Raw genomic sequence first — 13737 nt, 5'->3', positions numbered from 1 at the left:
CTGTCAGTTTTTATGTGTTTATTTCATTTATTTCTGCTCTAATCTTTATTATTTCTTTTCTTCTTCTAACTTTGGGTTTTGTTGTTTGGGTTTTTTTTTTCTTATTCCTATAGTTGTAAAATTAGATTGTTTATCTGAGATTTTCTTGTTCCTGAGATAGGCTTGTATTACTGTAAATTTCCCTCTTAGAACTGTTTTTGCTGCATCCCATAGATCTTGGATTATTGTGTTTTCATTTTCATTTGTCTCCAGGTGTTTTTTGACTTCTGCAGTGATCCATTGTGTAATAGTATATTGTATAGGCTCCAGGTGTTTATGTTTTTTGCAATTTTTTCTTGAAGTTGATTTTTAGTTTCATAGTTCTTTGGTCAGAAAAGATGCTTGATATGGTTTCAATTTTCTTAAATTTACTGAGACTTGTTTTTTGGCCTAGCATGTAATCTATTGTGAAGAATGGTCCATGTGCACATAAAAAGAATGCATATTCCGCTAATTTGAGATGGAATGTTCTATATATACATATTAATTGCATCTGATCTAATGTGTCATTTGAGGCCAATGTTTTCTTACTGATTTTCTGTCTGAATGATCTATCCATTGATGTAAGTTGAATGTTTAAAGTCTTCTACTGTTAGTGTGTTACTGCCAATTTTTTCTTTTATGTCTGTTAATATACGCTTTATATATTTAGGTGCTCCTATGTTGGATGCACATACATTTACAATTGTTATATCTTCTTGCATTGATTCCTTGATCATATGCAGTGTCCTTCTTTGTCTCTTGTTACAGTCCCTTTAACATTTCTTGTAAAGCTGGTTTGGTGGTGCTGAATTCTTTTAGCTTTTGCTTGTCTGTAAAACTCTCTTTATTTCTCCATCAAATCTGAATGAAAACCTTGCCAGGTAGAGTACTTTTGGTTGTAGATTTTCCCCTTTTATCACGTTAAACATATCATGCCACTCCCTTCTAGCCTGAAGTTTCTGTTGGAAAGTCAGCTGTTTGCCTCATGGGAGTTCCCTTGTATGTAACTGTCGCTTTTTATTTGCTGCTTTTAACATTCCCTCTTTATCTTTATTATTTGCCATCTTAATTGCAATGTGTCCTGGGATGGTCCTCTTTGGGTTGGTCCTGTTTGGGACTCTATTCTTCCTGGAACTGGATTTCTGTTTCCTTTTGTGATTTAGGGAAATTTTCAGCTGTTATGACTTCAAATATGTTTTCTGCCTCTTACTCTCTTCTCCTTCTGGGACCCCTATAATTCAAATGTTAGTGTCCTTGATGTTGTCCCAGATGTCTCTTAAAGTATCCTCATTTCTTTTTCTTTTTCCTTTTTTCTGTTCTGCTTCAGTGATTTTCACTACTTTTGTCTTCCAGCTCACTGATCCATTCCTCTGTATCATTTAATCTGCTATTGATTCCTTCTAGAGTATTTTTTATTTCAGTTATGATATTCTTCATCTGTTTGGTTCTTCTTTATATTTTCTCACTCTTTGTTATAAATTTCTAACTTCTCATTCTGTCCATCTAATCTTCTCCTGAGTTCTTTAAACACCTTTACAATAATTACCTTGAACTCTTTATCAGGTAGATTGCTTCTCTCCACTTAGCTCTTCTGGTGTTTTATCTTGTTCCTTCATTTGGAGCATGTTATTCTTTTGCCTTATTTTGCCTGATCTGCTAGGGTTTTTTTTTTTTCCTATGTGTTTGGTGGATTGATTAGTTTTCCTGACCTTCGAGAAGTGCCCTCTTGCAGAAATGTCCTGTGCATCCCAGAAGCACACTCCCCTCTGGCCACGAGATCTGTATGCTCTTGGGATGCCCCTGTGTGGGTCCTTCTCTTCTTGGAGGCTGACTACTGTGGGTGATCCAGTAGGTGTGGCTGGCCCCTGGTTAGGTTGGTTGCAAGGCCCTGCCTTGTGTGGAGGCTGTTGGCCATGGTAGGTGAGGCCATGTCCTGGAGCTGCTGCAGGCTCAAGGGGTCTTAAGACAGCCACCCTGCTGATGGGTGGGACTGTGTCCCAACCAGGTTAGTTGCTTGCTCTGAGGTGTCTCAGTACTAGTGCTGACAGACTGGTGGTTGGGGCCAGTTCCCAACACTAATAAGCGAGAGGGAAGATTCCAAAATGGTGCTTTGCCAGCACCAATGTCCACATGGTACAATAAGTTCCCCAAAATGTTGCCACCAATGTCCGTGTCCTCAGGGTGAGCTCCATTGCCTCTTATCTCTCTGGGATGCTCTCCAAGGTCAGCAGGTAGGTCTGACCCAGGCTCCTTTCAAATGACCGCTTCTCCCCTGGGCACCACAGCGTGTGAGATTTTTCTGTGTACCCTTTAAGAATACAATTTCTCTTTCTCTCAGCCTTGAAGTAAGCCATGCTAGCCTTCAAAGCCAGGTGTTCTGGGGGCTCATCTCCCCGATGCAGGACCCCCAGGCTGGGGAGCCCTCACTCCCTGGGGGAACCTCTGTAGTTGTAATTACCCACTCATTTGTAGGTTTCCCACTGTGGGTCTAAGTCTTGACTATATACCCTGTCTCCACCCTTCCTACCCATCTCACTGGTTGCTTCTTTATATCTTTAGTCTTAGAAGATCTTTTCTGGCAGCTCTTCTGGTCTTTCTCATCACAGTTGCTCTGTAAATATTTGTAATTTGGGTGTGCCCATGTGAGGAAGTGACCCTACTCTGCCATTTGGCCACACCCTCCTATAGGCTTTCCTTAAGTAACATGCTTCTATTCCTTTCATTAAAGCTAAAATATCTGTTATTTTACCAAATTCTAATATAAACTTCTCAGGAACACATCTGTTGTGCAAAGCAGGTCACACCTGTGTAAACTGTGAATGCACACATACGCACAATAAAAGTAAGTATATTATTGGCAGAAACCCAAAGAGTAAAATAACAAGAAACTCCTGCTTAGAGTTAAAAGTATATAATTGAACAAAATACTGGGCCCAGGGTAAGTATGCAATGAAAAATACATGGATTGAATTATCATGCTTAATTATAGACTCTTCTGGGAGTGGTCATTAAGAGTCATTCTATCTTTGAAATTGATATTTATTTCACAAATCTATTCTATTTTATTCATCTAATCTATTTTGGCAATGACAGGATTATTTTATGATATCTTTTGCTTTTATCAGATGGCAGTGTGTTCACATGTTTAGATTCTACTTTATTTTGTGTATGTTTTTTCCTTCAAAATGTTATTTAGGTAAAAGAAAATTGAGCAGAAGCAGACAGACTGTTCTAGGACATCCCTTCCTTTAGAGAAGAGTTTCTCTGGATTAAAAAAAGACTGGCTTCCAAATTGGTTAAATTGCTGCTTCTGTACAGTCCAGTGACATGTTGTCTTGTTACAGTAGAACATGTGCTCTCCTTGCAGACAAGCTGTTCTGTGAAAAAGTTTTATTTAGCCCACAGAGCCAATCCCCGGGTTTGTGGGCGTTACCTCCTTTCCGTGTTACCAGGTTTTCTCACCATTATTGCTTCTGTTCCATCAGCTGTAACACAGTTTAGTAGCAACCCTTCTTAAAAAACAAGATGTTTCTGAAAGTAGACAGAACAGTTGGCTAGACAGAAAAGAGATATCAACAGAAGCAGTTCTGTTGTTTGTCTGTGTTTTGCTCCCCGAATCACTTCTGAGACAGTTTCACACAAATGTAAGTGAGCAGGAATTGAGTGAGAATGTAATCTAATATAACCTGTGTATCCTATCGTAAACTTTCATCTTCTTTGATTAAGGAAGTCAAATTAAATGAAAACTGATATGATTTGGGGAATTCTTTAATGTTTCACTTTTATTCCAGTTAATAAATATATCAGCTAGGTTTGTTTGGTTTTAATTTTTTTATGAGAAAACTTTGGTTTCTGTAAGTAAATGAACACTTCAAGATCAGTAGATTTTTTTTTTTTCATGACCTGATTGTATAACTGATCCAGCTGAGAGGGAGCAGTGGCTTTATTGTGTGTGGTGGTGGTGGTTTCATTCCTCTAGGCATCAACTAAAACAAAAATTAGGTCATGCAATATTTACTCTCTGGGCAAAATGACATTTCTCAGCTGCTCAGACTTCCCAATAATTAGCAGGAATGATCAACATGGAACAAAGAGACAGTTCTCTCTAGTCACTTCTTTTCTGAGCAGAAATATGACATCCCTTTCAGAGCACTACTTGGAAGACACATGAGAACTACCCATCCACCAGCTACTCAACTCCTTGTGGTTGACCACACTTGACAAGGCTCGGGTCAAATGCTTACAAGAGCACTGCTCTAGAGAAGTCAACATCCTGCGTATAATGATGTGTTCAGCTGTCATCTTTGCTCCCTGATTTTACCTGTCTTGATTCTCTTCCTACAGTGCATATAAATACGCCAGTAGTATTTTTTTAAATGCACATCCAGTTCGCTTTTGTGGTATCTCTTTAATTAATCTGAGATAAATTGTCTTTATTTCTAAATCTTCTTCCATACAGGATTAAACCAGGTTTTACCAAATCATGCTTTCTCGCCTCCTCCTTTCCCTCACTTAAAACTCTAGTGCAGAGCTCTTTAATCTGGGCCCTTGGACCAGCTGAAAATGTGCCTGAAATCGTGTGTGTGTGTGTGTGTGTGTGTGTGTGTGTGTGTGTATGTGTGTGTGTGTCCATGTATGCTTTGTCCTGGGAAAAGGAGCATGTCTTTCTTCACATTCACAAATGGGTGTGGAAGTCCCAAGTTTTAAGAACTGCCATCCCCTGGATTTTCTCCCTTTTGTTTCTCTTAGATGAAAATTTCTCTTAGTTTCTTAGTTTCTCTCAGTTCTGTCATATGCCAGCCCTGGGTTCTATTGAATACACTTGGTCGCCACCTTCCTTTTCCATTATAATTCACTCCCGATCTCATATTTTCCCTCACTCTGAATTTTATACTTTTCTTTGTTCCAATTTAAGCAACATAAGAAAGTGAGAGAGAAGAGATATCAGCCACTGAACCAATCAGTCACAGAGTTGGCATTTTCTTCACGTGACATCTCATTTAATCCCACTGCAACCATACCAGTTAGAGAGTATCCCAGTTTTGATGAGAAAAGGGAAGAGGAAATTAGTCATTCCCACAGCCTGTAATGGAAGAGTCCAGATTGAAATCTGTGTTTGAATGTGGAGTTTAGCCCTTCACAAAGCCTTTGCAAACAGAATAAATGGGCATAGCTTACTAGTGGCATCACCTTTCCTAGCGTGTAACTTTCACACTGTTACGATTCTCTATCATCAAAAAATACATTCACTACACTTTGTTCATAAATCTAGTACAAATTTATAAACGCACATGTGGTGCTGTGTTGCACCAGTGTTGGCGTATTATCTCATACTACCGCAGAGGGCAGGAACCATTTACACGTTCATTAATTCATTCATTTTTTAAGATAGCATTTATTAAACCCTCCTATTGTTAGGGGCTTTGTTAAGTTCCGGAATAGTGCTTCTAAGCTCTCTCTTAGCATTAGATTCTACTGGGGAACTTTTTAAAAATACCAGTACCTGAGCTCGGAACCAGAAGTTTTGATTCAGTACTGGAGGTGGCCCTGGGGCAGTGTATTTTTAAAAAAGCCTTCCCAGCTGCCGCCAGCATTGAGGACCCCTTGTTCTGGAGCAGTGACTTTTCAAAGCGCGGTGCCCTGAATCTGTAGTGTGAGCATCCTGTGGGAACCTCTCTTAAAGGCGGGTTCTCAGCCCTTACCCCTCAGCCCTCCCGTGCACTGTACCAGAAGCTCCAGGGATCAGACCTGGCTGTCTCTAACGAGGCCTTTGGGTGTTTCGGAGGTGAGCTAATGGTTGAGAAACACTTCTCTAGAGACAGGATAAATAAGGCACAGGACTTGCCACTCAGCCTTTCTTCTTGACCTCAAGGAACCCAGTTGTTTCAAATTTGCATTTTAATCATCTAGCGCAGTTTCATAATCTGTAACTTTAATAATGACAGCACTTTTACTACTTTAAAAAGGTAATAACTTTCCCTCTTCTTGGACAGCCATTAAGTAAAGTGTTAATAAGAAAGTAGTGGTCAGGCTGGGGAAGGTATAGCTTAGCATGCACAGAGCCCTGGGTTCAAAACCCCCTTTAAAAGTAAATAATTACCAAATTATCCCCCGCCCCAAATAACTTACTCAGCAAGAAAATAGTGGTCAGTGAACAACATTCCTTAGCAAAAGTCTTATGGGTTGAGCTGCGTTGTCATAGGTTTTGTTACACACACAGAGAGAGAATTTTTAAATACAAAATTTTAGAGGGAAAATATTTCCAATAAACAATTTTAAAGTGGCCTTTGGGTTGTGTTTCCATCCTATTATATTATACTTGTTATTTCCCCTCTTTATTGGCATAGTTTTTATAGCTTTATGACAGTATAATTGACATACAATAAAATGCGTGTATTTAAAACATTTTATCTGATACGTTTTGACACACACATACACCAGGATGATGAAACAGTTGCAGGGGGGCATCCAGTTCTGTTACAGGTACCTCTTAGTTGTGCTTTTCCCCCCACCACCCCCAAATAGCAGAATAAGGCCGCAGAGAAAGCTTCCTGAAGAAACCGTGAGTTAACACCTACAAAGCAACTGATACCAGTGCAAGTGAGTGAAATAGGGAAAGGTTGTACCGGATTGAAATAAAGCCCTTCTTACCTGTCTGAAGTCTAGATTCTTGTCTTGGTTGCTGTTTGTCATCGTGTAGAGTTGAAAATACCTGCCAACCCCTTTGTTTCTTAAAATTCCAATTGAGAAATGAGCTTAATGGCTACTGAAATCCCGGTTTCTAGCTCTGCAGGTAGTTTCTTGCTTTAGGGTAACATGTTCAGCTTTGACTACCAGTCCGGTCTTGAAAGCGTATTTCTCTGCTGCGCGTATGATAAGAAAACAGTTGCATAAAAGTGATGCTTTTGCTTTTAGAGTCATGGGATCTAATTCCTTGCCTTCAATTTCCTTTTAACTTTCTTCTTTCTCCTGAGCAACGTTGTGCATCCTTAAATGTTCACTCATCTTTACATCCCTTTATTTGGGGGGCTTACGTGCTCATTCTTCCATTGCAGGTTGGCTCCATGAGTTGGGAAAGAGACTGGAATCTCCGTACTATGGCAACAATACCTTGGGGGGCCCGTCGATCCGAAGCGCCTACATCGCCGCTCTGTACTTCACGCTCAGCAGCCTGACCAGCGTTGGGTTTGGGAATGTCTCCGCTAACACAGACGCGGAGAAGATCTTCTCCATCTGCACCATGCTGATTGGGGGTAAGGGGTCTTCCTCCTGTAGACCAAGAGAAGGAGCAAATGTCTGCCAGTTGCTGTTCTGTTTCCCTTTGTCTTAGAACTCAATTCGGGTAGACCGGTCTACATTGGAAGCGTCTAAAAGTGCTAATGAGGAAATCTGTGACCAACATTCTAATATCCATGTAGATTAGCAGCGAATGTCTGTGACGGCAGAGAATTCCACATTCTGACGGATGAGGAAATAACTGTTTACCTGATGGTCGATTTTGAAAGGGCGGGAACTTTGTTTTCCTAACATGCTATTTACCTTTAGTGTTGGTGAGTTACGAGAGTCTGAATCTCAAGTATCCATTTGAAATGCCATTTTATAGCTCCAAACAGGTCAGGGTTATCAAATCTTATTAATACTAACATAGAAAATCAATTAAGGATGTTTGATAGATAAAGACAAAAACAAACACCAGTACAATAATGGTAAACATTTAACCTTTATTAATAGCTTTTATGTTCCATTGTCTGTGCTGAGTGCTTCAGTACAATACCTTAAGCAATTCTGAAGGCAAATCTGTGGGTTTGGAACCATTTATTATCCCATTTAATGAACAGACAAGTGATTATATATTATCTCTGAGCTTCAAACCCACCTTCTGTCCTCTGCTTTGTAATGCTGGGTGTGGACTCTGCATATCTCCTCCTTCTTTGCCCACTGACATCAGTTACTTCTACCAATAGGGGCGCCAGAGGGAGGCTGGAACTTACGGCCCCTGACCTGCGCACTGTGTGGTCAGTGGTGGCCACCGCAGACAGCTGCAGGTGGTTCCTGACTTCAGCCCCTTCGGTTACCTTCAGAACCAGCCTCACTGGGCCTCCTCAGAGATCCCTGCCTCTGTCGGGAGGGCCCCCACATCCAAAGTCAGAGCTCTGGCTCTTGTGGCTCCCCACAGCTTCTCCCCTGGGCTCAGGGGTTCCGATAACCCCACGTCTTCCCTCTGTTCATCCAGCTCCAAGGGCAGAAGCTGCTTCCTGCGGTTATTATAGTCATCTCACCTCTTTTTGATCCTTCATCCCTCCAAGGCCAAGGCAAGCTCCCCCTGCTGAAATATTTAATTTCTCTTCTCTGAACCTCCTAACTGATACAGGATTGGTGCTATTATTACCCACATTTTTCAGATGACAGATCTAAAGCTGGGGAAAAGAGAGTGACATTCTCAATGCCATATAACCAGTAAGTAAAGAGGCAAGGTTTGAACCCAAGTGAAATGGAGATATGGGTATCTACTCAGATCAAGCAAATATTCTTAAAACAGAGTTCTGTTAGTATTTTCTGCCCCACCGTCTTCCCTCAAAAGCTTGTTTTATCATGTTCTCTTAGTGGCCTCCGTCCCAGACATCACTTTGAGTTTTGACCCTTATTGTAGAGGATGGTTTCCACCAGCTTCCTTGCATAGATGTGAAATGAACATGTGGGTCTTCCAGCCATGAGTCACCCAGCCTACCATGAAACCAGGGCAGCATAAAGCCAAACTTTCCCTTGAGGAGTTGACGATCAGTTTGGAAGAGAGAAGCTGAAATATGTGGAGAGAGTTTTAACAACACCAGGCAGTCAATGCTAAGTGCCAGATCAGTTAGGGAGTTCAGAAGCAGTGAGAAATGGGGCCAGGGATTGGGAGAATTTCTTGGAAAGGCAGTGCTTGTGGCAGAGTTGCTGGAGTTAGTATGCTGGGACTGCAGCAGTGGGAACAGGCTCTTGGCTGATATAGTGCCGTAACAGCCCAGGGAGCAGAGGCCAGGAATTCTCATTTTCAGAAGAGCTGCTATGTGCCAGACCCCCTGGTGGCTACTTTATACCCAGTATTATGGCTTATACAATTGCGGCTCTCCTTGCTGGTCCATCTTTCAGCCTAGCAGAATGACAAGCATGTTGCAAACAAACACAGACTACCTATTTAATAGTATTAATTTGCCCGCATTTCTTCTACTCCTGATGGAAATTTTGGGAAATGCTCAAGGCTTAACCTCCTAATTCGATGTTTAAAGAAGAGGTTCGATAATTGAGCTTATTTCCCATTGATCCACTGACTAGAATATAAGTCGTCCTGAATCAAATTGTTAAGGGATAAATTATTCCCTGCTATTCACTGTAAGTAGAAGCTATGATGCTCCACAAAGCCAAATAATATGGGAAATAATCAGGTAATGCCACTTTGTCACTTGTTAAATGTTGCAAATTGTGCTGGTCCAAAACCAGTGCTCATTTGTTAATGGCTTTAAAGCACATAGGTGACTGGAGCAACACTTAGGAAACCACTGGTTTTGATCGGCAGATGGCATCTAAGTAACTCAAATTTATTAATTAAAGCTTCCCAAATTTGTGTCTGTGGGAAGTAACTCTATTATTGTGGCAGTGACCGTAGGCTAAGAGAAATGACACCTCGGTTTTAGTATTTCCTAATTAACTAATTACTTGTGTAATGTTGAGAACTAGTCATAAGAGCTCACAGTATTTTTTTTAATTTTTTTATTGATTTATAATCATTTTACAATGTTGTGTCAAATTCCAGTGTAGAGCACAATTTTTCAGTTATACATGAACATATGTATATTCATTGTCACATTTTTTTCTCTATGAGCTACCATAAGATCTTGTGTATATTTCCCTGTGCTATATAGTATAATCTTGTTTATCTATTCTACAATTTTAAAATCCCATCTATCCCTTCCCACCCTCTGCCCCCTTGGCAACCACAAGTTTGTATTCTATGTCTATGAGTCTATTTCTGTTTTGTATTTATGCTTTTTTTTTTGTTTTTGTTTTTGTTTTTTTTTAGAGTCCACATATGAGCAATCTCATATGGTATTTTTCTTTCTCTTTCTGGCTTACTTCACTTAGAATGACATTCTCCAGGAGCATCCATGTTGCTGCAAATGGCATTATGTTGTCATTGGCGTTATGTTTATGGCCGAATAGTATTCCATTGTATAAATATACCACTTCTTCTTTATCCAGTCATCCGTTGATGGACATTTAGGCTGTTTCCATGTTTTGGCTATTGTAAATAGTGCTGCTATGAACATTGGGGTGCAGGTGTCATCCTGAAGTAGGGTTCCTTCTGGATATAAGCCCAGGAGCAGGATTCCTGGATCATACGGTAAGTCTATTCCTAGTCTTTTGAGGAATCTCCATACTGTTTTCCACAGTGGCTGCACCAAACTGCATTCCCACCAGCAGTGTAGGGGGGTTCCCTTTTCTCCACAGCCTCTCCAGCATTTGTCATTTGTGGATTTTTGAATGATGGCCATTCTGACTGGTGTGAGGTGATACCTCATTGTAGTTTTGATCTGCATTTCTCTGATAATTAGTGATATTGAGCATTTCTTCATGTGCCTATTGATCATTTGTATGTCTTCCTTGGAGAATTGCGTGTTCAGGTCTTTTGCCCATCTTTGGATTGGGTTGTTTGGTTGTTTCTTATTAAGTCGTATGAGCTGCTTATATATTCTGGAGATCAAGCCTTTGTCGGTTCCATTTGCAAAGATTTTCTCCCATTCCGTAGGTTGTCTTTTTGTTTTACTTATGGTTTCCTCTGCTGTGCAGAAGCAAGAGCTCACAGTATTGAACAGTTTGTTCATTTAATTCTCATAACACTATGAAATAGAGGTTTTTTATTGAACTGTAGTTGATTTGCAATGTTAATTTCTGATATACAACATAGTGATTCAGTTTTTTATATATATATATTCCCATATTCTTTTTCATTTTAGGCTATTACAAGATATTGAATATAGTTTCCTGTAGTCTATAGTAGGACCTTGTTGTTTGTCTACTATATATATAGTGGTTTGTATCTGCAAGTCTTGAACTCCCAATTTATCCCTCCAAAAAAAAAAAAAAAAGAAATAGAAGTTATTAACCCCCCAATTTAGATGTAAGGCAACAGAGGTTTCGTGAGATTAAATGCTAGGATTCATTAAGACCCAGCAAACTTTTTGTAAAATACCCATTTCATTATATATGGTAAATTGATTTTATTCACTTAATTTCTGTAAATATACACAAATAATTAATTTTAAAACTTTTTCAAATATGTGTTACCATGAACTCAACTCTAAGGCATCTTATTAGGAATCCCCACACAAGGCTGATGAAATTGCTAATGACTTAAGATGCAATATTTACTACAAGAGCAGGCAGGAGCAGTGTTAAACATTGCAGGTGTGTGCCAAAACCCCAGGTAATGATCTCGGGCAGAGGCACTCACAGGCTGAATGAGGAGGGGGGATGTAGGGGAAGCCTCCACCTGAGCACCTGTAGTTAAAGAGTGTGTAAACCACTGATTTATGGGAAGAGTATTTGAAACTATCAAAAAGAGATTGAGCAAAAATAATGAAAACAAATTCATACCTAGACAAATCTGTGTGAGCTTTGAGAACACCCAAAACAAAGAAATAACCTTAAAAAGCTTCAAACAACTATTAGAATTAATAAATAAATTTAGTAAAGCTGAAGGATAGAAGGTCAATATGCAAAAATAATTGTATTTCTGTATACTAGTAACAATTAGACAATGAAATAAAAGAAGGTTATAAAAACATCAAATACATAGAAATAAATGTTTAAAAATGTGCAGTACTTATTACACAGAATACTACAAAACGTTAGAAAATTTACAAATGGTTTAAAATAATGAAAAGATATACAATGGTGATGGTGTTAAGTAAGACTCAATATTGTAAATATTCCAGTTTTATTCAAAGTAACCTAAGGAGTCAATGCAATTTCAATTAAAGAAAAAAGCCAAGATGTGTGTTTGTGTATATGTATGTGCCTGTTTGAAAATTGACAAGCTGTTCTAAAAATTATAGGAACTGCAAAACTAAAACTGGTACAAAGCAATTATAAAGAGGAACAAAACTGGAAGATTTATGCTGCAGATATCCTGATGTGTAATAAAGTTACAGTAATTAGGAAAGTGTGGTGCTGGCTCAGGAATAGATAAATAAGCCAATAGAATAGAAGAGAGTGCCAAAACCTGCCCATCTACATTTGGTCACTGTATTTATGACGCTGGTGGCACCGTAGTGCAAGCGGGGAATGACAATACTTCCAATAAATGTTGTTGGGTCACATAGATATCTACACGTTGAAAAACAACCTTGACCCCTCTTAAAACTGTAAGTTGAAACTAATTCCAGATGGATTTTGATCTAACTGTGAAAGGGAAAACAGTAAATCTTCAGAAAGGTAATATAAGAGAGTATTTTCTTGACCTCGGATTTGGCAAAGGTTTCTTAAACATGACACAAAAAGCTCTATCCATAAGGAAAGACTGATAAAGTGAACTGCAGAACTTCTAATTATCAAAGGGCATTATTAAACATGTGAAGAGGCAAGCCACAGATAGAAGATGTTTGATACATTTGTCTGACGAAAGCCTTTTCTCTATTCTATGTAAAGAACTCTTACAAATAAATAAAAGCAAGACAACTAAAAAAATCCATAAAAAACTTTAAAAAAGCACTTCAAAAATAGATCTCCATACCTGAATAGACAATAAGTATATAAAAAAGTGCTGAACGTCATTCATCTAGGATATGCAAATTAAGATCAAAATTAGATAGCATTTGCATTTACCAGAATGGTATACTTAAAAACACTGACAACCCTAAGTGTTTGAGAGGATGTAGAACATCTTGACTTCTCCTGTATGGTTGATGTGAATGTCAGTTGGTACAAGAGTTTGTCAGTATTTACCAAATCTGAGCTTATCTGTACCCTGACTCAACAATTCCATTTTTGAGTGTACTACCCGATAAAAAAATGCATGCACATACACATCAAAAGACATACACGTAGGAGCATTACTGTAAAAACTTCAAACTGCAAATGCCCATTAATAGGAGCATAAATAAGTAAATTGTGAAATAATTATTCAATAGAGTACAATAATGAGAATGAATGAACTGTTACGTCATGTGACCACATGGTTAAGTCTTACCAACTCAATGGTGGGCAGAGAGGACAGACACAAATAAGTACATTATTGTATGATTTTGTTTAAAGGAAGTTCAAAAGTAGGCAAAGCTTATTGACTGCAGTATAATTCATAACTGTGGTTACCTTTGGTGAAGGTGCTGGTTAGTGTCTGTGAGGGGGACACCAAGGAGGCCCTGGGGTGCTGATCCTGTTTATTTATCTGGGGGTGATTCCGTAGGCCTATCCGCTGTGAGAAATCTCAATGAACTATACATTTAACATTTGTGTCATTTCTCTCAATGTGTGCCTTTGGTATTAATTTTAGCTTGCAAAATTAAAATTGATGAGCTAAAAATAATACTGTAACTATCAATGGGATGGTTAGTGGAATGAGAAAGTGGGCAGCAGTGAGTTGAGTTTCTCACCTTTCATGCCAAGTTGTTTTTTAGGTTTTGTCTTAATCTGATAAGTCAAGCAACAGAAGTGAAATTATATGATCAAAAATATTGG

General features: G+C 39.0%; 1 protein-coding gene across 1 annotated transcript in view; it reads left to right on the top strand.

The window, feature by feature from the left end:
- Window positions 1-13737, top strand: part of KCNH8 (potassium voltage-gated channel subfamily H member 8) — a 353104-nt gene that overhangs the window by 263527 nt on the left and 75840 nt on the right. Inside the window, exon 8 of the mRNA XM_010959592.3 lies at window positions 7077-7274. Coding sequence (XP_010957894.1) covers window positions 7077-7274 — 198 coding nt within the window. The remainder of the gene's footprint in view (window positions 1-7076; window positions 7275-13737) is intronic.

Source organism: Camelus bactrianus, chromosome 1 (assembly GCF_048773025.1).
Source record: "Camelus bactrianus isolate YW-2024 breed Bactrian camel chromosome 1, ASM4877302v1, whole genome shotgun sequence".
Taxonomy (NCBI): Eukaryota; Metazoa; Chordata; class Mammalia; order Artiodactyla; family Camelidae; genus Camelus; species Camelus bactrianus.
Note: the sequence above shows the minus strand (reverse complement) of the source record. Positions and strands in the feature narration are given on the sequence as shown.